Source organism: Pongo pygmaeus, chromosome 2 (assembly GCF_028885625.2).
Source record: "Pongo pygmaeus isolate AG05252 chromosome 2, NHGRI_mPonPyg2-v2.0_pri, whole genome shotgun sequence".
Taxonomy (NCBI): Eukaryota; Metazoa; Chordata; class Mammalia; order Primates; family Hominidae; genus Pongo; species Pongo pygmaeus.
In genome coordinates, this window is record NC_085930.1 from 143,188,351 (window position 1) to 143,214,275 (window position 25,925).

Sequence of the window (25,925 nt, forward strand, 5' to 3'; positions counted from 1 at the left end):
AATCACAATGGAAATTAGAAAATACTTTGAATTCAAAATGAAAATACAACATCAGACATACAGAATGCAGATAAAATATCTCAGAGGGACATTTATAGCCATAAGAGCATATATTAGAAAAGAGGAAGGGCTGAAAATCATTGAGGTATTGATTCATCTCAAGAGGTTGGGAAAAGAACTTGCTAAATTTGAAGAATGTGAAAAGAAGGACATTTTTTAAAAATGAAAGTAAAAGCTTGGAAGTGATATGACATGAGAAAACTTCCAAAAGAAAACTGATGTAACTGTATTGGCATGAGACAAAGTAAACATCAAAGCCAGAAGCAATACTAAAGATCTAGGGACACTTAAAAATTACGAATGGATCAGTTAACCAGGTTGCTTTAATAATTCAATTCTATAAGTACTTAATAATGTAGCCTTAAAATATACAAAGAAAAATGGGCAGAATTAAGGGAAAAATTAAGTACATGGTAATCATGGAAGACTTAACAAGTAGCTCTAATTAATACAACAAGCAGAGAAAACCTCAGTTCAGGTGAAGATTTGATCAAGATTAACAAACTTAACCTAGTTAACAAACTTGACCTAATTAACCTAAATAGAACATTGTACCTAATAACATCCAAGTGAATGTGGACCATTTACCACTACTGCCATAAAGCATGTCTCAACATATTTCAGAGGATTAGAATCATGTTTTTTGACCAAGGTGAATTTAATCTAGAACTCAGAACAATGAAAGACATCCAGAAAAATCCTCAAAAGCTTGGAAATTAAGCAATACACTTCTAAATAACCCATGAATCAAAAGAAATCACAATGAAAATTAGAAAATATTTTGGACTGAATGATAATGAATATGGTACGTATCAAAACTTGTGGAATGCAGCTAATGTGGTGCCTAGAATGTTAGCTATGTGTGTATACATATAGCTACATTTTATATACAGCTAAAATTATATATATTAGAAAGGCTGAAAGTGATCTAAGTAGCCATTTCAAGAAAAACAAAAAAACCCCAGCAAATTAAAACCAAAGAAAAGAGAAAGAAAAGATGTAATAAAGATAAGAACAGAAACTAATAAAATAGGAAACAAATGTATAAGAGGATGAACAAAGCTATTCTCTTTGAAAAAAATTAATTAAATTGATAACCTTGGCAAGACTAATTAAGAAAAAAAGGGGGAAAATAACTAATGTTAGCAATTAAAAAGAGAAACCATAATAGAGCCTCTGAATAGTAAAGGGGTTATAAAAAGATACTATGAATGACCATGCACCCACCCCCCCACCCACGGTAAAACGTTTAGATATAATAGAAAAATCCCTAGGAAAGCACAGCACACAAGAAAGGTTGAAACATGTGAACAGTACCCTATTAAATTGATTTTTTTTTTTTGAGTTGGAGTCTCACTCTGTCGCCCAGGCAGGAGTGCAGTTGCATGATCTCAGCTCACTGCAACCTCTGCCACCTGGGTTCAAGCGATTCTCCTGCCTCAGCCTCTCGAGTAGCTGGGTCTGTGGGTGCGCACCACCTTGTCTGGCTAATTTTTGCTTTTTTTTTTTTTTTTTTTTTTTAAAGTAGAAATGGGGTTTCACCATGTTGGTCAGGGCTGGTCTCAAACTCCTGACCTCAGGTGATCTGCCCGCCTCAGCCACCCAAAGTGCTGGGATTACAGGCGTGAGCCACTATGCCCGGCTAAATTGAATTTGTTATTGAAAAACCTGCTCATAGATAAATCTCTTGGGCCCAGTAGACTTCATTGGTGAATTCTACCAGACATTTTAAGAAATAAGTAACACGAATTTTATATAAAATATTCCAGAGAACAGAAGCAAAGATAAGATTTTCCTAACTGCTTTTATGAAGCATCATAATCTTTATTTCAAAACTTAACAAGGATGTAGCAGTTAAGGAAAATTACAGGCCAGTCTTATGTGAATGTTAATATAAAACTGTTAGTCAAAATATTAACAAACTAAATCCAGCAGTATTTAGAAAAGATATACTAACTTAGGTTTATTCCAGGCATTCTAGGTTGTTTCAACATTCATAAATCAATATAATTCATCACATTATCAGAGGAAAAACACCATAGTTATCTCAATCCAGGAAAAGAATTTAATGAAATTCAGTTATCCATTTGTGATAAAAATATTAAAGTCCCTTAGAAAATTAGAAATGTTAAGGGAATTTCCTTAATCTAGTAAAATAGTATATAAGAAACATAGCAAGTAGCAATTAATGTAACCCATTGTTAGAAGCTTTCCTTCAGAGATTGTGAATGAGACAAGGATGCCCAGTATCACCACTTTTTTTGTTGTTGTTATTGTAGTGGAGGTGTAGCTAGTGCAATAAAGCAAGAAAAATAAATAAAAGATATAAGGATTAGAGAGGAAGAAATACCACTGCAGTAATTAGCACATGCTTTGTTGGTGTACACAGAAAACCCAAAAAATCTATGTAGACAGACTTAGAATTAACAAATGAAATAGTAGGTTTGCTGAGTTAAAGGTTAATTTACAAAAACTTATTGATTCTTTGTACCAGCAAAAAGCAATTAAAAATAAAGTTAAAAAAGATACCCTTGACAGGAGTATCAAAAAAGCACCAAATACAGTAAATCCAATGAAAGAGGTACAAGACCTCTGCACAGAAAGCTCTACATTATGGAGAGAAATTAAAACTGATATAAATGGAAGAATAGATTATGTTCATGGATAGAAAGACTCAATATTTTAAAGGTATTGGTTTCTCCAATTTTGATCTATTAATTCAGTATTATTCTAATTAAAACTCCAGTATATCTTAAAGTGAAAATCAACAAGGTTGATTCTCAAATTTATATGGCAGTAGCCAAAACAATCTTGATGAAGAGAAATTAAGGTGGAGCACTTAGGGTACTAGAAAACAAGATTTATTAAAAACTGTATTAAGACAGTGTGGTATTGCAAGGATAGAAAAACAGACGAATGGAACAGAATACAGAGTCCCGTAACAGAGATCCCACATATGTGAACATTTGATTCATGACAAGATGGCACTGCAAGGTGGTGGGGAGTCTTTTCAATACATGTCACTGGATCAACTGAGTAACAATATGGGGGAAAAAGAAAGATTTTGACTTCTAGTTTTATACCATACACCAAATTCAATTCTAGATGGATTACAAATTTAAATGTGAAATGCTGAAAATTTTCTAGAAGATGACATAAGAGAAAATCTTAGTGCCTTGGAGTAGGGAAAGATTTCTTAAAAAGTAATGATAAAAGGTTACTAATTTAGACTATATTAAAATAATGAACATTTCATATATTTACAACATACAACCAACAGAAGATAAAGAACATCTATAAATTAATAAGTTAACTGAGTAGAAAAATGGGCAAAAGACAAACAGTCATTTCACAAAGGAAGATATCAAAATGACCAGCGAGCATGTGAGAAGGTGCTTGGTTTCATAGGTTACTAGGAAAATGCAAATTACAATCACAGGATAACCCTAAACATACACCAGAATGGCTAAAAGTTAAAAGACTAATAATACTAAGTTACTATAGGGGTATGAAACAGCTCAATATTTTATCAAAAAGAGAGCTGTACTTTTCTGTGCAAATATTTACTTTTCAATTTAAGTTTATTTTAAAAAGCAACAGTCAATTCCCATTTTCAGTAGTAGAAAATATACATTTTGTGTATTTTTTCCCATGGGTATTCTGGATTGTTCCCCTTTGGGCCTGAAAGTTTGGAAATGGTTGAACATGACTTACTTAGCATGTTTGCTTTCTGCTTTAAACACTAAAAGTCCTTGTCTTTTCACATTTATCTTTTACATTTACACAAAGTACATTTGTATTTTTCTCCTTGCTTATTTCTTTTATATTAATATATTCTGTTTACATGCATAATTTTTCCCACTTTGTTTTATTCTAGAACTCTTATAGCAGGAAGTACTAGAAGATCTGTGAATATCTTAGTCTTGTTACCTTCATTAACAGCTAATATTCTCACTTCTGTTTAATGATCAGTGACTTAGTATTGCATAAGAATCAATAGTCCAATTAACTAAATTGAAGCTCTCATTTCTCCCTTTCAGTGTTGCTGAAGTTTTATTTTCTGGGAGGGGGATGTTGAATTCCACATTATTGTTTTTAGTGTTTTTTCAGAATCATTTTTCCAGAATACTTTTTACCTTTTTGAGGATGGACTTTTTGCAGTGCACTTTAACTATATAGAGTGTGCAAATGACGTTTCAGCTGGACTTGGAGGAGCTGTTCTGGCATTTTGGTTTGCAAATCAAACATGCACTCTCTTTTAGTGTCTTTTCATTGTATTTCTTCTCCTTGTTTCTTTTGGATCTGGTAACTGTCATCTGCATTTCTTTATTAATTAACAAATTTGCCTGGAAATAATTTTTACTGCTCCTTGTCTTAAAAACATTTTACTTCCTACCTTTCTCCTTGTCAATAAACAGGATATATCTAATTTGGGATTTATCTAATCTGTTAGTGATGGATGAAAAGACTCAAAGTGCCAAGAGATCAGGAAAATTCAGGTCAATCCAGGAAGGAGGAATCATTAGGTGTGACTCTCAAAAGGACAGGGATCTTCAAGTGGGTCACAGGGTCATACTGGCAAAGCGTTTTCTTCTGGATGTGGGTTCACAAGGGATATAGGTGATTGTAGTGAAAGAAGAGAGCCAAATGAGAGTGATTGTGAAGCGTTGTAGTGAGAAAGGTGATGATTTTTCTTTTTTTAAAATTTAAATTTTATTTTAAATTCAGGGGTACATGTGTAGGTTTGTTATATAGGTAAACTTGTGTCGTGGGGGTTTCGTATACAGATTATTTCATCACCCAGGTATTAAGCCTAGTACCCCTTAGTTATTTTTTTCCTGGTTCTCTCCCTTTACCCTCCAGTAAGCCTCAGTATGTGTTGTTCCCCTCTATGTGTCCCATGCGTTCTCATCACTTAGCTCCCATTTATAAGTGAGAATATGCAGTATTTGGTTTTCTGTTCCTGCAAAGGATGTGATCTCATTCTTTTTTATGGCTGCATAGTATTCCAGTGTACCTCATTTTCTTTATCTAGTCTACCATTGATAGACATTTAGGTTGATACTGTGTTTTTGCTCTTGTGAATAGTGCTGCGGTGAACATACATGTGTATGTGTCCTTCTGATGGAACGATTTAGATTTTTTTGGGTATATACCTAGTAATGGGATTGCTGGGTTGAATGATATTTCTGTTTTTATATCTTTAAAGGATCACCATCATCTTCCATAGTGGTTAAACTAATTTACACTCCCACCAACAGTGTATAAGCGTTCTCTTTTCTCTGCAACCTTGCCAACATCTGTTATTTTTTGACTTTTAAATAATAGCCATTCTGACCAATGTGAGATGGTATTTCATTGTGGTTTTGATTTGTGTTTCTCTTATGATCAATGATGTTGAGCATTTTTTTATATGATTGTTGGCTGCCTGTATGCCTTCTTTTGAAAAGTGTCTGTTCATATCCTTTGCCCAATTTTTAGTGGGGTGGTTTGTTTTTTTCTTGTAACTGTAAGTTCTTTGTAGATGCTGGATACTAGTCTTTTGTCAGATGCATAGTTTGCAAAAGTTTTCTTCCATTCTATATGTTGTTCACTCTGTTGATAGTTTTGTTTGCTGTAAAGAAACTCTTTAGTTTAATTAGATCCCATTTGCTGACTTTTGCTTTTGTTGCAGTTGCTTTTGGTGTCTTTGTCATGAAATCTTTGTCTGTTTCCATGTCCAGAATGGCATTGCTGAGGTTGTCTTCCAGAGTTTTTTATAGTTTTGGGCTTTACATTTAAGTCTTTAATCCATCTTGAGTTAATTCTGTATATAATACAAGGAAGGGGTCCAGTTGCAATCTTCTGCATATGGCTAGCCAGTTATCCCAGCACCGTTTATTGAATAGGGACTCCTTTCCTTATTGCTTGTTTTTGTCAGTTTTGTTGAAGATCAGATAGTTACAGGTGTGCAGCCTTATTTCTGGGTTCTCTGTTCTCTTCCATTGGTCTATGTATCTGTTTTTGCACCAGTGCCATACTGTTTTGGTTACTGTAGCCCTGTAGTATAGTTTGAAGTTGGGTAGTGTGATGCCTCTAGCTATGTTCTTTTTGCTTGGGATTGCCTTAGCTATTCAGGCTCTTTTTTGGTTCCATATGAATTTTAAAACAGTTTTTCCTAGTTCTGTGAAGAATGTCATTTGGTAGTTTAATAGGAATAGTGTTGAATCTGTAAATTGCTTTGGGCAGTATAGCCATTTTAATGATATTGATTCTTCCTTCCGTGAGCATGGAATGTTTTTCCATTTGTTTGTGTCATCTCTGATTTCTTTGAGCAGTGTTGTATATTTTTTCTATAGATTTTTCACCTCCCTCGTTAGCTATATTCCTAGGTATTTTATTCTTTTTGTGACATTTGTGAATGGGATTGCATTCCTGATTTGACTCTCAGCTTGACTGTTGATGGTGTATAGCAGTGCTAGTGACTTTTGTATATTGATTTTATATCCTGAGACTTTGCTGAAGTTGTTTATCAGCTTAAGGAGCTTTTGGGCTGAAACTATGGGGTTTTCTAGATAGAGGATCATGTCATCTACAAACAGGGATAGTTTGACTTCCTGTCTTCCTATTTGGATGCCCTTTATTTCTTTCTTTTGCCTGATTGCTCTGGCCAGGACTTCTAAAACTATGTTGAATAGGAGTGGTGAGAGAGGGCATCCTTCTCTTGTGCTGGTTTTCAAGGGTTTCCAGCTTTTGCCCATTCAGTATGATATTGGCTTTGGGTTTGTCATAGATGGCTCTTACTATTTTGAGGTGCGTTTCTTCAGCACCTAGTTTATTAAGAGTTTTTAACATGGAAGGGTGTTGAATTTTATCAAAAGCCTCTTCTGCATCTATTGAGATAATCATGTGGTTTTTGGCTTTAGTTCTGTCTATATGATGAATCACATTTATTGATTTGTGTATGTCGAGCCAACCTTGCATCCTAGGGATGAAGCCTACTTGACTGTGGTGGATAAGCTTTTTGATGTGCTGCTGAATTTGATTTGCCATTATTTTGTTGAGGATTTCTGCATCAATGTTCATCAATGATATTGGCCTGAAGTTTTCTTTTTTTGTTGTGTCTCTGCCAGGTTTTGGTATCAGGATGATGCACAACCCATAGAATGAGTTAGAGAGGAGTCCCTCCTCCTCAATTTTTTGGAATAGTTTTAGCAGGAATGGTACCAGCTCTTCTTTCTACATCTGGTAGAATTCAGCTGTGAATCCATCTGACCCTGGGCTTTTTTTGGTTGGTAAGCTATTTATTACTGATTCAATTTCAGAAATTGTTATTGGTCTGTTCAGGGGTTCAGTTTCTTCCTGGTTCAGTCTTAGGTGGTGTATGTGTCCATGAATTTATCCATTTCTTCTAGATTTTCTAGTTTATGTGCATAGAGGTGTTTATAGTATTCTTTGACAGTTGTTTGTATTTCTGTGGGGTTAGGGGTGATATCTTCCTTATCATTTCTGATTGTGTCTATTTGAATCTTCTCTCTTCTTTATTAGTCTAGCTGGTGGTCTGTTTTAATTTTTTCAAAAAATCAGCTTCTGGATTTGTTGATCTTTTGAATGTTTTTTTGTGTCTCAGTCTCCTTCAACTTAGCTCTAATTTTGGTTATTTCTCATCTTCTGCTATGTATGTCACTGTATGTGAGATGGGTCTCTTGAAGACAGCATACCAATGGGTCTTGATTCTTTATCCAGCTTGCCATTCTGTGCCTTTTAATTGGGGGCATTTAACTCATTTACATTCAAGGTTAGTATTGATATGTATGGATTTGATTCTCTCATGATGATGTTAGCTGGTTATTTTGCAGTTTTTTATGTGGTTGCTTTATAGTATCACTGGTCTGTGTACTTTAGTCTGTTTTTGTAGTGGCTGTTAATGATCTTTCCTTTCCATATATGGTGCTTCCTTCAGAGCTTAGTTTGGCCAGATAATGAAATTCTGGGTTGAAATTTCTTTTCTTTAAGAATGTTGAATATGCCTCCAATCTGTTCTGGCTTGTAGGGTTTCTGCCAAGAGGTCTACCATTAGTCTGATATTCCCTTTGTAGGTGACCTGATCTTTCTCTCTGGCTGCCCTTAACATTTTTTTCCTTAGTTTCAACCTTGGAGAATTTGATGATTATGTGTCCTGGGAATGATCTTGTGAAGTATCTTACTGGGGTTCTCTGCATTTCCTGAATTTGAATGTTGGCCTCTCTAGCTAGGTTGGGAAAGTTCTCGTGGATGATATCCTGAAATATGTTTTCCAGATTGGTTCCATTCTCCCCATCTCTTTCAGGGGCACCAATGAGTTGTAGATGTGGCATCTTTACATAATCCCATATATCTTGGGGGTTTTATTCATTCCTTTTCATTCTTTTTTTCTCTATTCTTGCCTGTCTTATTTCAGAAAGCCAGTCTTCAAGCTCTGAGATTGTTTGCTCTGCTTGGTCTATTTTGCTGTTAATACTTGTGATTGCATTATAAAATTCTTGTAGTGTGTTTTTCAGCTCTATCAGGTTGGTTATATTCCTTTCTATACTGTCTATTTTGTCTGTCAGTGACTGTCTTATTTCAGAAAGGTGGTCTCCAGGCTCTGAGATTTCTTTCCCCTGCTTGGTCTGTTTTGCTATTAATGTTTGTGATGGCATTATGAAATTCTTGCAGTGTGCTTTTCAGCTCTATCAGGTTGCTTACGTTCCTTTCTATACTGCCGATTTTGTCTGTCAGTTCCTGCATCGTTTTATCATGATTCTTAGCTTCCTTGGACTGGGTTTCAATATACTCCTGTAGCTCAGTGTTCTTTGTTCCTATCCATGCTCTGAATTATATTTCTGTCATTTCAGCCATCTTAGCCCAGTTCTGAACCCTTACTAGAGAAGTGATATGGTTGTTTGGAGGAAGGAAGATACTTTGGCTTTTTGAGTTCTTGGAGTTCTTGCACTATTTCTTTCTCATCTTTGTGGGCTTACATTCCTTCAGTCTTTGAAGTTGCTGACCCTTGGATGAGGTTGTTTTTTTTCCTTTTATCATATTTGATGACCTTGAGAGTTTGATTGTAGTATAAGGTAGATTCAGCCAACTGGCTTTGTTTCTGGAAGATTTTAGGTGGCCATTGCTCAGCTCCCAACTCCTAGACTGTGTGCTCTAACTCTGGGGGGCTTGTATTGGGCCCCAACTTTTTTCTCTGGCTCCCTGAAGTTAGGAATCCACTGCATTGGGGTGTCAGAGTGCTCTCGGACCACCAGTCACTACACCCCAATGGGTGGTGGCAGCCAAAGCATTTCATAGTGTGGTGACAGTGGGATTCATCCTTGTTTACATGTGCCAGCAGCAGTGGTAGCAGCAGTGCAGTGGGGGACACACTTGTCAGCTATGGCAGGGTGCTGGTGGGTGCCAGGGTGCCTGCCTCCCTGAGAGCATTCACCACAGTGGAGGAGGCAACACAGCTGGGAGGTGAGTGGGGACCCCTGCTGGCGACTGTGCACAGTGGCACTGGTGGTGGTGTTGGCTTGGGGGCAGGGTGCTGGCGGTTGCAGGTCTGTGTGCCTTCTCTGTGTACTGCAAACAGGAGTGGTTGCTCCATGCGGGGGAGGATCTGTTATTCTCTGTGCCTAGTTTCACTCCTCCGGCAGTGTTGGTGCAAGGAAGGAGCACTGGTGGAGGCAGGGCTGGCTGGTTTGGTGCCCACCAAGGTTCTGTCTGCAGTGGTGGTCAGTGGGGACATGGGGAATGAACTGCACTCCCGCCACAGCAGTGGCAAGGTGGATACATGTACACTTGCCTGCCGGTGGGGCAAGAAAAGCAAAACCTGCCGGCATAGGCACATGCCAGCAAAGCCATATGGGGAGTTGCTATGGGCCCAGGGAAGCTGCAGTATGGGGACTGAATGTACAGGCTGGTACATAGCCATGGGGGCCACTCCGCTGGAGCTCTCTGCAGGTCAGGCATAGTCTGCCAGCACAGAAGCTATGATGCAGTCCCCCAGGCTACCCAAGGCTGCCCTGTAAGCATGTGTGGCCAGGCTGGGGCCCTGGGAGAGGCCAGCAGGCCAAGGGGTGGTCAGGTGAGACCAGCCCCATATGATGGGCAAGACTACCCTGCAGAGTTCAGGTCCAACAGTTGCCTTAGAGCTAAAGTCTCCTATGGGTTCCATTTAAGCCTAGGGGGATGGCTATCCCTGGCCATGCCCCACCACAGATACTCCCACACCAAACCCTCTGGGCTCCATATCAGCTGGCTTGCTGCCCCTATCACTTCTCTAAGGGGCTCACCCTGTCAACTTGAGTGTTCATGGTGGTCGAGGGGTTCCAGAGGCCCGTGGCAAGAGTGGGTTGCTCCTTGCTAGTTCAGCTCACTTGTTTTTCCAGAGCTGTTTGGGCCAGGAATGAGTCCAGGTGCGTAGTCGCCTCATGTATGGTTACCAGCTTTCTCCCCCTTCAGCCCAGCTTCTGTGTCTTCCCTCCATCCACTCTCAGTGACCCCCTCTGAAGATCTGTTAGGAGCACACCAGTTGTCTCAGTCCGTCATTGGCAGCTTTTCCTCCTGGCTGTGTCTAGTCAGCCATCTTGCCCTCCCCCTGGTTTTTTTTCCCCCCCTTCTTTGTCTTCAATCTTTAAAAACCTTGGTCAAAGAACTCTTTAGGCTAAGTTTGAGAACTCCCTAGTCAGCTCCCATGCCATTAGCAGATCTTATGAAATCATTTAAAGTTTTTATAATTCTGCAGGTGGGTCTTGTGTAACATGTGATAGAGGAACAAAAGGCCACACTACTGAAAGTTTAAGGAGGGGTGTGTGTGTGTGTATGTGTATGTGTGTGTGTGTGGTGTTTTGAGGGTTGCCTTTTCTCTTGGTTGTGGTGTGTTAGGAGTAATGGCTGTTACATACGATGTGCTTGATGTGCTTTGTCTTTACGGGTTATAGAAGTGTAGACATGAGTCTCCTTTTGGGATAATCTGTTTCTCTTTTTTCTTCTGTCTTTGCTAAAAGCTATTGCTCATTTCTGCTGAGCATTGCAGTTACCCCTTCTACCTACCATACTTTCTAATTTTGGATCTTCTGGTGGATTGTGGGCTAGGAAATACGAATAGTTAAGACTCTTCAACTTGTTTTAATTAAACAGATGAGTCCTCATGATCTTTATCAAAGCAAAGTAGGTGGGCTTAGGGTCAGCCTCTTTTCTTTTTTAAAATGTTCTTTTCTTGCTAATAAAAGCAGTAGCCATTGGAGAAAATTTAGAAAAGACAAACTATGAAGCAAAAAATAATCATAATACCTTGAATCAGAGTTCATCTGTATTAACATTTGGTGTATTTCCTTTAAGCTATGTAAGTAGACTTCAGTAAAAATCCTTCACAAAATTGGGATTTTAGTATAGTATACTTTTTATATCCATATGTCTTTTAAATGGTAAGTATTTTTCATGTTAACTATTTTAATACAGCTTAATGTTTGCATATTTTATTAGGTACATTCATTCATTATATTCATTCACAGTTTGTTTATAAACATTCAGATTTTTTCCAATTTGTCCAGTTTTTATAAAAGAACAAATCCCCATTGACAATTTTTTTTTTTTTGAGACTGAGTCTCACTGTCGCCCAGGCTGGAGTGCAGTGGTGCCATCTCAGCTCAGTGCAACCTCCACCTCCTGGGTTCAAGCGATTCTTGTGCCACAGCCTCCTGAGTGGCTGGAATTACAGGCACCTGCCACCAGGTCTAACTAATTTTTGTATTTTTGGTAGAGATGGGGTTTTGTCGTGTTGGCCAGGCTGGTCTCAAACTCCTGACCTCAAGTGATCCGCCTGCCTTGGCCTCCCAAAGTGCTGTGACTACAGGTGTGAGCCACCGCACCTGGCCCCAACAAATTCTTAACATCTACATTTATTTTCTTCTTTTCCTTTTTTGTGGAGAAAAGGTCTCACCATGTTGCCCAGGCTGGTCTTAAACTCCTGGGCTCAAGCCATCCGCCTGCCTCTGCCTCCCAAAGTGCTGAGATTACAGGTGTGAGCCACTCTACCTGGCTCTACATTTATTTTTTTTACATGGATTTCTAAAAGTAGTGTTTACGAAGTCAAGGTTAAGATTTTTTTTTTTTTTTTTTTTTTTTTGAGACGGAGTCTTGCTCTGTCGCCCAGGCTGGAGTGCAGTGGCACGATCTGGGCTCACTACAAGCTCTGTCCCCTGGGTTCACACCATTCTCCTGCCTCAGCCTCCCGAGTAGCTGGGACTACAGGCACCCGCCACCACACCTGGCTGATTTTTTGTATTTTTAGTAGAGATGGGGTTTCACCGTGTGAGCCAGGATGGTCTTGAGCTCCTGACCTCGTGATCTGCCTGCCTCGGCCTCCCAAAGTGCTGGGATTACAGGTGTGAACCACCGTGCCCAGCAAGGTTAAGAATATTTATAAGTGTTTTAATATCGACGCCCACATTGCTTTCTGGAACAGTCATGTGCTTTGTATTTCAGCACTTTATGGTCTTTGATTCCAGATAACTTACCCGCACAAGTCTTGTTTTATAAGATCTTTGCTAATTTGATAGATATAAAATGCCATTGGATGTTTTCCTCTGATTGCTAGTGAAATTAAGCCTTTTTTCATGTTTATTGGACATTTATATTTTTGTGGGAATCATTCTTGTCCTTGAGTTATTTTTCTGTTGAGAGCTTAATACTTTTTACAAATTTGTAAGTCATTTGTATGCTAAAAGTTAAAAGCCCTTTGATTTTTTTGTAAATATTTTTTTCAGTTTATTTACCTTTTAATTTTGTTAATTGAATTTTTTAAAAATAGAAGTTTTACATGGTTAAATTTATCATTTTAAAATTACTTTTTCATTAGTTTTAAGCTCAGAAAATTTCCTTTCATCCAGAAATTCAGTTACATCATTCACTTACATCTTTTTTTAAAACTAGACTTTTCCATTTTATTGGCTGTATTTCCCATTCTTCCAGTTTGAACTTTAGAATGACTTTTTCAAGTTTCTTAAAAAAATAAATTCCACTATAATTTTTTATTGGAATTGCATTTACTCCTCATTCTTATAAGTAGCTTATTTCTAGTACTTTAAAAAAATTTACTGTTCTAGATTGTGATTGTTTACTCCCTTCTGTTCCCTGTTTTCCCTCTCCCTCCCTACTTATCAGTAGATGAAATTCTAGCTGGTTATTAAAAGAAATACTGCTGGATACTTGTGGAGGTGAAGGCTTGGCAAAAAATAGATGTCACTGGTATCAAATCATTGAAAAGTGGGTTAGGATAACTTCCTTACCATGGTTGGTGGAACTCGTTTCTCTGAAGTTGGGTAAATGGTAAAGCAGGCACAAGCCTCCTTTTGTTTTCCTGTCTGACATTACTGTTCTGTACTTTATTGTAGAGAAATTATTCCTAAGGTCTTCTAGATTTTCTATGCAGTATTGTTGGTTTCCAGGGCTCTCAAAATTTTATATTTCTTATTTTCATGAGATTTTTTTGATGAAAAGGGTTGAGTAGGATAATCAGACAGAGAGAGACAGTTTTGGCCGGGCACGATGGCTCACGCCTGTAATCCCAGCACTTTGAGAGGCCGAGGCAGGTGGATCATGAGGTCAGGAGTTCAAGACCAGCCTGGCCAAGATGGGGAAACCCTGTCTCTACTAAAAATATAAAAATTCGCCAGGTGTGGTGGCATGCGCCTGTAATCCCAGTTACTCGGGAGACTGAGGCAGACAATTGTTTAAACTTGGGAGGCAGAGGTTGCAGTGAGCCGAGATTGCGCCACTGCACTCCAGCCTGGGCGACAGAGTGAGACTCCATCTCAAAAAGAAAAAAAGAAAAAGAGAGAGAGTCTTCATCTAAACCTAGAAATTCTAAAAACTAGTTGTTTGTTCACTATTTTTTGGCAGTGTTAAGAATTATTAAATAACTAGGTATTTGACTTCCTAAGAAGTGGGGTATCACCATATATATGCATTTGAGAACTTGAATTTACAAATAAATAGAGATTATTTTCTATTTTTATGTCTCAGGGATGTTGTTTCAATGCTAATAGTGAAAAATACTACCACCTTTCTGCTTTTAGGTTGGAATGTTGCATCAGCAGGTAGAAGAACATGAAAAAATCAAGCAAGAGATGACCATGGAGTATAAGCAGGAGTTGAAGAAACTACATGAAGAAGTGAGATTTTAGTTTTGTTAAATGTTGTGTGTGTAGTTCTCTCTCTTTCACCCTTGAGAACTTTGTTAATGAAAGCCAGTTTCTACTTTGTAAAGTGGGAAATACATACTCCATGAAAGATACAGGAGTGGGAATCCATTTCTCTGTTCTTTAATCCAGGTAAAGAGGTTTGCCTAACTGTAGGTTTGATACTACCTAGAAGAGATGCTAAAATATGTTTCTTGGTTGAGTACCTGAAAGAAATAGAGCTGTTTTTGTGTAATACTGTGAAATGCTTGATACCAAAAATTACATTTAATATTTTAATTTTTATCAGTTACTAGATTATAAATAATGGAGGATCCAAAGATTTAAGAAACATTTTGGGATAAATAAGAAAAGTAAGAAAATTCTGTCCATTAACTCAATTTTATTCTTCAGATTTAGAAAAAACTGCTTTTATTTTGATTTAATTGCAAAGTACTCTTCTCCTGCATCCTGAATATCAGCGCCCTGCAAGAGCATGGCTTGAGAATCACAGACCTAGAGGAAAGAAAAAGAGTTTTTATTTGCTGCTTTATTGTGGGGCTGGGTGGTAGGGTCTTTAAGTGCAGGGCTATTGTAATACAAAACTTTTGTTTAAAAATGTTTTTTTATTTTTTTCTTTGAATATATTTCTTTAGTAGTGTCTGTTTTACATATTTAATTTTTAGTTTCCTTTTGTATTTTAGTTTGGAAATCTAACATGTTCTCAGTAGTACTGGTTAGCACTGCTCTTGTTTTCATAATACCAATTTGTCTCACCACTACTCTTTACAAATTCTTAAACTTTAAATATAGAAATAACTGTTTCTACAGTTAGGCATACTGAAGAGAAGCTATGAAAAGCTTCAGAAAAAGCAAATGAGGGAGTTCAGAGGAAATACCAAAAATCACAGGGAAGATCGGTCTGAAATTGAGAGGTTAACTGCAAAAATAGAGGTATGTTCATAGTAATAATTTGTTCATAGTGATTGTCAGCCTTCATGTAGGAAAATGCTGTTTCTAATGGCACTATTTTCTGGAACCAATTTTCTACTATCTTTAGGACTGCCACTAAGCTATTTCAGAGGTGAGAGGGTGATCCACCATACATCCTATCATCATCTAGTTCCCTGGGTTAACAGGGTTACTGGCCATCAATAATTCTCAACAGGGCAGTACCACCCTTAGGGAGCATTTGCAAATGTATGGAGGCATGTTTTTTTGGTTGTCAAAATGACTGAGCATAATAAAACTGGCATTTAGGGGACAGGGACCAGGGATACTAAACATGCCTAAGAGTGTTCCACACAGGAAGGATGATTGTACCTCAAATGCCAGTAACTCTCCAATTGGGAAACATTGACCACTAGTTACAGGCAGTCGTCTATGGACATTGTTCTTGTCTTATATATCATTGTATCTCAAGCACCTAATAAAGTGGGGGCTTAGTAAATGTGGAAAGTACATGGCACTTTTTGTACAAAGTGATCTCTATATCAGATTATTCTCAATTCCCATTTAGATGCAGTAAGGCATTCACTTCCTTCTCTGCTGACTTTGTTTTATTAAGACTGAATAACTCCATGATTATTGTATATATTGAGAACTTAAGGGGAGGTGGTGAGCTAGTAGTACCAAGAGTAGATGAAGGAACAGCACAAGGCTGTCATTCTCTTCCTCTGTCCTTGCCATTCGTTCTTCACTGGACATAAGAATTCCCAGGGTGCTTTTAGGCTCTCAGAAATGCTGATCCAGCAGTATGGCTTAGGACCTAGGGATCTGCATTGTATCCAACTCCCCTAGCTTATTCTGATTTGAGAAACATTGTTTAACATCTTGTGTGACCACTTACAAGTTTTTACTCTGGGTGACCTGTCACCCACAAATGCCAGTATATTATTATTACTTAAAATTATAATTTCTTTGTTTAATATTCCTTTATATCTCAATATTTTTTTACATTTGAAGAGCTTAGAATCAGAAGACTGCAGATACTGCTTCCCTTCCACCCTTTTCGGCAATACCTTTTCCCCCCAAACCCTATATCCTTCTTGCTTCTCATTGCCACTTCCTGACTGTTCTCTTTTCTTTCTACCTCAAAAACCCCATCTTTGATTTTCATGTTACCAGCCTATACTGCCAGCCAATGTACATAACAACCAAAGTAGTCATCGTCTGACCTCTGGGTTATTTTCTTGGCTCATTGATTTCAGCGCCCAGCTCACTGTCAGTTCTCTCCGACATTGCTCTTATCATAACTTTGAGGATCTTAGGATCTGGAGGGATGATGCTCATAATACTCTGACCTTACAGTTTCTTGGCTTTCTTTCCTCCGTAGATAGTTTGATTATCTCTGTGTCTCATCTACTTATTCCCATTGCCATTCCTTAGCTCTTGTCATTACCAATATATGCCATCCCTCTAGAATCTCATTTTCAAGCATTTAATTATCAGACTACCAATCCCTATCTTTTCAGCTAACTCTCTCTAGTCCTTTGACTCTCAGTAATCATTAACCATCCCTTAAAATGATTAAATTCTGCCACCTTTTTACTGCTCCATTATCTACTCGGTGTTCTCGCTTATTGGTCCTTAGCCAGCTTTTAAATTCTGTCATTACATTTTTTACTTTCCCCTTCATCTCCTGTACTCCTCTCTTGCTTCCTCATATTTGCTTGGCAGAATCACAGTTCTGCTTAAGTCCACCTTTCTGCCCACTCTACCTGTCATGTATCGCTGAACGTGGCTGGAGAAAAACCTAATCATACTGTCTGTTCTCACTTTAAATTCATGGTCACTAACCTCAAATGGGTCCTAATGCTACCTGGAATCGTTCTGTATTTCCTCTCATCTCCTACTTTCCACGATGAGTATTTCAGACTTCTGCTTTTCTCCTCAAACTCTCAACACCTTTCCCCACATCCTCACCTTTGGGTTATATCTTCCTTTCTGTTTATAGACTTCCAACTCTTGTGTCCACCCACCTGTCTGCATCTGTGCCCATGTACCCTGCCTTCCTTCCTGGAGGAACTACCCATGCCCTCCCCCTTTTCTATCCAAGGCATTACCCTAGCAGTTCACCTTCTCTTTTCTGCACCCTTAATTTTTTTTCTCTACTGGATATTTTTTACCAGCATCCAAATTTCCCTCCTCTTAAATATCCTCTCTTGACCCGTCTCTTCCTCCTCTGCCCCATTTTATTTCTTTCATTTTATAACTAAAAAATTACTTCAGTCATCTATACTTGTCTCCAGTTCCTCTTGTCTCATTTTTCTTGTACCCACTCAATAAGGCTTTTGTCCCCTCACACTGCAGAAGCTGTTCACATAGAGGTCACCAGTGACTTCCACATTCCCAAAGCCTGTGGGCTGGTCCTTATCTTCCTCATCCTACCTACAGCTTTGTAGGAGAGCTGATCTCTCCCACCTCCTTAACCACTTTCTTGACTTGGCTTAAGAAAAACCACATTTCTCCCATTTTTTCCTTGTTCATCACTCCTCAGTCTCCTTTATTCCTTAACCACCTAGGGTCATGTCATTGGACCTTTCCTTTTTTTTTTTCCTATCTACGCTCACTCCCCTATTGATCCCATTGAATTTCATAGCTTTAACACTGTGTATATGCTCACAATTCCTAAATTTATATATCTAGCCAAGACCTCGCCTCTTCATGACAGAATAACTTTCAACTGCCTGTTTCCTATCTCCACTATGATGTCTAAAATGTGTCAAACTTAACATGTCCAAGCTAAAGGTCCTGTCTTTCTCTTCCTCATCTCCCCAACACTGATTCATGTTTTAGTTGATAACTCAATTTGCTCAACCTAAAACCTCGGAGTCATCCTAGACTTCTCTTTTCTCAGCATGATAGCCAGAATGATTCTGCTGTAATGTAAGTCAAATTATATCACTTCCTATACAAAAACCTTCCAGCAGCTTCTCTTAAAAACCTGTTATCCTAATGGCCTACGTGGTCTCATTCCCAGTTATCTCTCTTACCTTGTCTTCTACTTTCCCTTTCATTCACTTTATTCCAGCCACACCAGTCTCCTTTCTCACCCTTAAACACACCAGGATGCTCTTATTTCAAGGCTGTTTTTCCACCCAGAATATTGTAACTTCACCCTCATCTCCCTAGGTGTTTACTTAAATGTTTTTCACTCAGTCTGGCCATCCCTTTTAAAAATTACAACCCCAACTCTGAAGACTTCATGCTCTGTTTTCTCCAAAACGTGTATTACCATCTGCTATACCATACAAGAAATGTGTCATCTGTTGCCCCCAGTTGAGTGGGACTAGGGTTTTTGTTTGTTTTGTTAAGTATTGTATCCCTGACACCTAAAGCAGTACCTGGCATATATAGTAGAATGATTGAATGAATGAATGAATGAATGAATATCAGAAATTTGGTTAACAACACTTATCTTAAGGAGCCTGAGACTTCTGGAGTTGAGGGTCCTGGAAGACAGTGATAGAAAGATTGAGTTTCCTTTCCCTTTGATTTGCCCCATTTTCATAAATATTGAAATCATTTTCTTGATCATGCAATTTGATGTTACTCTTGATCCATCATTAATTTTGAACTGTTTGGCTTTGGGTTACAAATATTTGTTAAAATTTAGTACAGATTTTCTTTGTTATTCAAGCTTTTGCAGTTCCTCTGTTGAGATAATACAAATTTGGATATCAAAGTATATTGTGTTATCTGAATCTACTTGGTTCCTTAGTTTTAGATACTGGGAAGTAAGATTTGGGTTACCAAGGGACTTATCTGAAAATTTAATCTGTTCAATTCCTGGGTCTGGATATCAAGAATTTGGATAGCAAGGGATATCTGTAATCATACTTTAAAATTTTAGTTATCTTAGCATCAGTTTTCTGAAAATTCACTAGAAAATTGTAACAACCCTTAGATGGCAGCAAATCACTGAAAAACATCTGAATCCAGTGCTTAGCATCTGTGTTTCATACTCCTCACCATTAGGGTGTTAAATTTAGAAAGACAGATATCCAGAGGCACAGTATGTGAGGAATTTAGTATTACTCTCCAGCTCTGTTAGCTAAGTGAGTAATGGGGCTCCCGCTGTGGAGAAAGGTGCGAGCGTACCCAGGGACATGGGGAGAAATTAAAGTTAAAGGGAGTCTGGGAAGTAGTGACAGTGAGGAGAAGCACTCAAAAATTAAGTACTCTAATTGCTTCCTCAGGAATTCCGTCAGAAATCGCTGGACTGGGAGAAGCAACGCTTGATTTATCAGCAACAGGTGTCTTCACTGGAGGCACAAAGGAAGGCTCTGGCTGAACAATCAGAGATAATTCAGGTAGGCCTAAGACTTTTTAAAATAATGAGAAGCAGATAGGTTTTGATCAAGTTTGAACTACCTTAATGCAGCGTCCTAGTACCATTTAGCCTCTTTCAGCTTCTCTCCACGAACCCTGCTCTCTTGTTTAGGAAGCCTCTCCTCAGCATCTAGACTCAGCTCCTCCTTCCCTCCTGCCCTCACACATGCTTGCATTCACTCTCCTGTCCAGGCTCATGTCCTTGTGCCAGCTTGCTGCTTTGCCTCCTTGCTTGTTTCTGACTTGCTCACCCACTCTCTGTCATTGTCTTGCTTACTCAGGCTCACTCTATGCTTGCATCCGTGTTCACTCTCCTCATCTTGGTCCCTAGCTTTGTCGCCCTCTCTTCCTCCCCTCTCTTTCTTCCCTACCACAATCCCATTCCTCCCTCTGTCTCCTTTTCCATGTCTTTCTGTCTCTTGTTGGGTCTCTCAGCTCTACTATAGTCTGTGCCTTGCTCCATCCCTATGGTCACTGGGGTGTCTTGGCCGAAGTGTCTCAGCTAGGGAGCTTCAGTTAGTCTGCCTATGCGGACAGATGTGGAGAGAGTCACATGGCAATGGTGTGCACAGTAACTAAAAGTGGTGTCTTTGTGGCAACAAAAACACTTATTTTAGAACACTGATAGAAACTTTTCTTGTAATGGCTTAAGCAAAACCAAAAAACACACACCTACTTTAGGAATATGTCTTATAAGAACATATTCAGCTCATTCCTTTTTCAGTTAGAATCAAGAACATAAAGGAAACTAAAAAAATTTGTGATCATCTGTTATGTGCTAGACATTGACCCAGTGCTTCTTGTATGTGTTCTCTGTTTAATATTATGATAATCTGTCAAGGTTGGTAGTTATCTTAGTTTTATAGAATGAGGGAACAGACTGGGTAAGTTGAAATAGCTAGAAGGCAGAGTTTTTTTTTTTTTTTTTTTTTTTGGCTTTTTGGGTTTTTAAAAATAATCTGCGTTTATTTGCTGTTTTAAGTCTCAATAATGCATTAACTTTTTGTTCGTCTCCCTGAAATATCAGCTGTCTGATAAACTACCAACAGTGGCTCTGCTGTGAGTGACTTCATTCAAAATGGTAGGAAAAGTCCACAACAACTGCAAGGAAGAAATTTATTTTCTAGGCCACAGCAAGGTGTGCAGCCAGACAGACCAGTGAAATCCTGAGATGTCCAGACCAGTTTTTTGACTTGAATGCCAAAGCACCATAGAGACCTAATAAGATATTGTTTATATATGTATATATATATATATATATTTTTTTTTAAACAAAAAAAAAATTTTTTTTTGGTTTTCTTGAGATGAGGTCTTGCTGCATTGCTCAGGCTGATCTTGAATTCCTGGGCTCCAGCAATCCTTCCACCTTAGCCTCCTAAAGTGCTGGGATTACAGGTGTGAGCCACCACACTTGACCAAGATATTGTTATATTCTTGTATATATATTGTAGCCTTCAGATCGACAAAAAGAAAAATTGAGTCCTAATTTTTACAGTTCTCAATTATTTATCCATGGAGTATTATTGATTATAGATTCTCTTTTCAAATTACTGTTATCCTATTTCATATTACTGTTGTGATTATTGACTCTATGTAATTAAAACTTCATTGTTATTAAAATGGGATTTTTACTTACCGTAATTCAGTTAGGGCTAGAGTAAGAAGCCTTTCAACAGCCAACATTTGTTTTTCCTACTAAGGGTGTTTGAATTGTTCTTCTGATAGTTTTGTTTAACCTAAAACTGTCTGATTGTTTAATAAAAATGTTACATATAAATGTATTTATCCTTCTGCCTTAGTAAACTAAATAAAATTAAATCTTTCAGTGATTCAGTATATACCAGTGCTGTATGATCATCATTTTTTTTAAACATCTAAGTAAACTTATCTATATCCATTAAGTAACATTAATAGTTGTCATCATCTTGTCAATCTTTATTTTAATTGTGGTAAAATACACATAAAATGTTCCACCTTAACCATTTTTAAATGTATAGTATAGTAATGTTAACTATATGTACATTGTTGTGCAACAGATCTCTAGAACTTTTTTTTTTTTTTTTTTTACATATTTATGCATACAATTTTTATTGCATTCTATTGCATTCTACCTAATGAAATACATCCTTGGGAGATAGGAAATGAATCTCTGTCTTAGGTAGTTTCTCTTTCTTTGGTCACATCTTTTATTTTTCCTTTTTATTATTATTATTATTATTATACTTTAGGTTTTATGGTACATGTGTGCAATGTGCAGGTAAGTTACATATGTATACATGGGCCATGCTGGTGCGCTGCACCCACTAACTCGTCATCTAGCATTAGGTATATCTCCCAATGCTATCCTTCCCCCTCCCTCCACCCCACAACAGTCCCCGAAGTGTGATGTTCCCCTTCCTGTGTCCATGTGTTCTCATTGTTCAATTCCCACCTATGAGTGAGAATATGCGGTGTTTGGTTTTTTGTTCTTGCGATAGTTTACTGAGAATGATGATTTCCAATTTCATCCATGTCCCTACAAAGGACATGAACTCATCATTTTTTATGGCTGCATAGTATTCCATGGTGTATATGTGCCACATTTTCTTAATCCAGTCTATCATTGTTGGACATTTGGGTTGGTTCCAAGTCTTTGCTATTGTGAATAATGCCGCAATAAACATACGTGTGCATGTGTCTTTATAGCAGCATGATTTATAGTCCTTTGGGTATATACCCAGTAATGGGATGGCTGGGTCGAATGGAATTTCTAGTTCTAGGTCCCTGAGGAATCGCCACAGTGACTTCCACAAGGGTTGAACTAGTTTACAGTCCCACCAACAGTGTAAAAGTGTTCCTATTTCTCTACATCCTCTCCAGCACCTGTTGTTTCCTGACTTTTTAATGATTGCCATTCTAACTGGTGTGAGATGGTATCTCATTGTGGTTTTGATTTGCATTTCTCTGATGGCCAGTGATGGTGAGCATTTTTTCATGTGTTTTTTGGCTGCATAAATGTCTTCTTTTGAGAAGTGTCTGTTCATGTCCTTCGCCCACTTTTTGATGGGGTTGTTTGTTTTTTTCTTGTAAATTTGTTGGAGTTCATTGTAGATTCTGGATATTAGCCCTTTGTTAGATGAGTAGGTTGCGAAAATGTTCTCCCATTTTGTAGGTTGCCTGTTCACTCTGATGGTAGTTTCTTTTGCTGTGCAGAAGCTCTTGAGTTTAATTAGATCCCATTTGTCAATTTTGGCTTTTGTTGCCATTGCTTTTGGTATTTTAGACATGAAGTCCTTGCCCATGCCTATGTCCTGAATGGTAATGCCTAGGTTTTCTTCTAGGGTTTTTATGGTTTTAGGTCTAACATTTAAGTCTTTAATCCATCTTGAATTGATTTTTGTATAAGGTGTAAGGAAGGGATCCAGTTTCAGCTTTCTCCATATGGCTAGCCAGTTTTCCCAGCACCATTTATTAAATAGGGAATCCTTTCCCCATTTCTTGTTTTTGTCAGGTTTGTCAAAGATCAGATAGTGTAGATATGTGGCATTATTTCTGAGGGCTCTGTTGTGTTCCATTGATCTATATCTCTGTTTTGGTACCAGTACCATGCTGTTTTTGTTACTGTAGCCTTGTAGTATAGTTTGAAATCAGGTAGTGTGATTCCTCCAGCTTTGTTCTTTTGGCTTAGGATTGACTTGGCGATGCGGGTTCTTTTTTGGTTCCATATGAACTTTAAAGTAGTTTTTTCCAATTCTGTGAAGAAAGTCATTGGTAGCTTGATGGGGATGGCATTGAATCTGTAAATTACCTTGGGAAGGATGGCCATTTTCATGATATTGATTCTTCCTACCCATGAGCATGGAATGTTCTTCCATTTGTTTGTATCCTCTTTTATTTCCCTGAGCAGTGGTTTGTAGTTCTCCTTGAAGAGGTCCTTCACATCCCTTGTAAGTTGGATTCCTAGGTATTTTATTCTCTTTGAAGCAATTGTGAATGGGAGTTCACTCATGATTTGGCTCTCTGTTTGTCTGTTATTGATGTATAAGAATGCTTGTGATTTTTGTACATTGATTTTGTATCCTGAGACTTTGCTGAAGTTGCTTATCAGCTTAAGGAGATTTTGGGCTGAGACGATGGGGTTTTCTAGATATACAATCATGTCATCTGCAAACAGGGACAATTTGACTTCCTGTTTTCCTAATTGAATACCCTTTATTTCCTTCTCCTGCCTAATTGCCCTGGCCAGAACTTCCAACACTATGTTGAATAGAAGTGGTGAGAGAGGGCATCCCTGTCTTGTGCCAGTTTTCAAAGGGAATGCTTCCAGTTTTTGCCCATTCAGTATGATATTGGCTGTGGGTTTGTCATAGATAGCTCTTATTATTTTGAGATACGTCCCATCAATACCTAATTTATTGAGAGTTTTTAGCATGAAGGGTTGTTGAATTTTGTCAAAGGCCTTTTCTGCATCTATTGAGATAATCATGTGGTTTTTGTCTTTGGTTCTGTTTATATTCTGGATTACATTTATTGATTTGCGTATATTGAACCAGCCTTGCATCCCAGGGATGAAGCCCACTTGATCATGGTGGATAAGCTTTTTGATGTGCTGCTGGATTTGGTTTGCCAGTATTTTATTGAGGATTTTTGCATCAATGTTCATCAAGGATATTGGTCTAAAATTGTCTTTTTTTGTTGTGTCTCTGCCAGGCTTTGGTATCAGGATGATGCTGGCCTCATAAAATGAGTTAGGGAGGATTCCCTCTTTTTCTGTTGATTGGAATAGTTTCAGAAGGAATGGTACCAGTTCCTCCTTGTACCTCTGGTAGAATTCGGCTGTGAACCCATCTGGTCCTGGACTTTTTTTGGTTGGTAAGCTATTGATTATTGCCACAATTTCAGCTCCTGTTATTGGTCTATTCAAAGATTCAACTTCTTCCTGGTTTAGTCTTGGGAGGGTGTATGTGTCGAGGAATTTATCCATTTCTTCTAGATTTTCTAGTTTATTTGCGTAGAGGTGTTTGTAGTATTCTCTGATGGTAGTTTGTATTTCTGTGGGATCGGTGGTGATATCCCCTTTATCATTTTTTATTGCATCTATTTGATTCTTCTCTCTTTTTTTCTTTATTAATCTTGCTAGTGGTCTATCAATTTTGTTGATCCTTTCAAAAAAACCAGCTCCTGGATTCATTAATTTTTTGAAGGGTTTTTTGTGTCTCTATTTCCTTCAGTTCTGCTCTGATTTTAGTTATTTCTTGCCTTCTGCTAGCTTTTGAATGTGTTTGCTCTTGCTTTTCTAGTTCTTTTAATTGTGATGTCAGGGTGTCAATTTTGGATCTTTCCTGCTTTCTCTTGTGGGCATTTAGTGCTATAAATTTCCCTCTACACACTGCTTTGAATGCATCCCAGAGATTCTGGTATGTTGTGTCTTGGTTCTCGTTGGTTTCAAAGAACATCTTTATTTCTGCCTTCATTTCGTTATGTACCCAGTAGTCATTCAGGAGCAGGTTGTTCAGTTTCCATGTAGTTGAGCGGTTTTGAGTGAGATTCTTAATCCTGAGTTCTAGCTTGATTGCACTGTGATCTGAGAGATAGTTTGTTATAATTTCTGTTCTTTTACATTTATTGAGGAGAGCTTTACTTCCAAGTATGTGGTCAATTTTGGAATAGGTGTGGTGTGGTGCTGAAAAAAAATGTATATTCTGTTGATTTGGGGTGGAGAGTTCTGTAGATGTCTATTAGGTCCGCTTGGTGCAGAGCTGAGTTCAATTCCTGGGTATCCTTGTTGACTTTCTGTCTCGTTGATCTGTCTGATGTTGACAATGGGGTGTTAATGTCTCCCATTATTAATGTGTGGGAGTCTAAGTCTCTTTGTAGGTCACTCAGGACTTGCTTTATGAATCTGGGTGCTCCTGTATTGGGTGCATATATATTTAGGATAGTTAGCTCTTCTTGTTGAATTAATCCCTTTACCATTATGTAATGGCCTTCTTTGTCTCTTTTGATCTTTGTTGGTTTAAAGTCTGTTTTATCAGAGACTAGGATTGCAACCCCTGCCTTTTTTTGTTTTCCATTTGCTAGGTAGATCTTCCTCCATCTTTTTATTTTGAGCCTATGTGTCTCTGCACGTGAGATGGGTTTCCTGAATACAGCACACTGATGGGTCTTGAGTCTTTATCCAGTTTGCCAGTCTGTGTCTTTCAATTGGAGCATTTAGTCCATTTACATTTAAAGTTAATATTGTTATGTGTGAATTTGATCCTGTCATTATGATGTTAGCTGGTTATTTTGCTTGTTAGTTGATGCAGTCTCTTCCTAATCTCAATCGTCTTTACATTTTGGCATGATTTTGCAGCAGCTGGTACTGGTTGTGCCTTTCCA

General features: G+C 38.0%; 1 protein-coding gene across 32 annotated transcripts in view; it reads left to right on the forward strand.

Annotated features, from left to right (window-relative positions):
* The window catches only part of CEP63 (centrosomal protein 63), a 92,039-nt gene that overhangs the window by 31,996 nt on the left and 34,118 nt on the right, over nt 1–25,925 (forward strand). For 30 of the 32 annotated variants that reach the window (XM_054479858.2, XM_054479838.2, XM_054479860.2 and 27 more), the window contains 3 exons: nt 14,130–14,225; nt 15,063–15,185; nt 19,433–19,546. In XM_054479858.2, the coding sequence (XP_054335833.1) occupies nt 14,130–14,225; nt 15,063–15,185; nt 19,433–19,546 (333 nt within the window). The remainder of the gene's footprint in view (nt 1–14,129; nt 14,226–15,062; nt 15,186–19,432; nt 19,547–25,925) is intronic. The other 2 variants (XM_054479843.2, XM_063662183.1) reach the window with 1 other exon arrangement.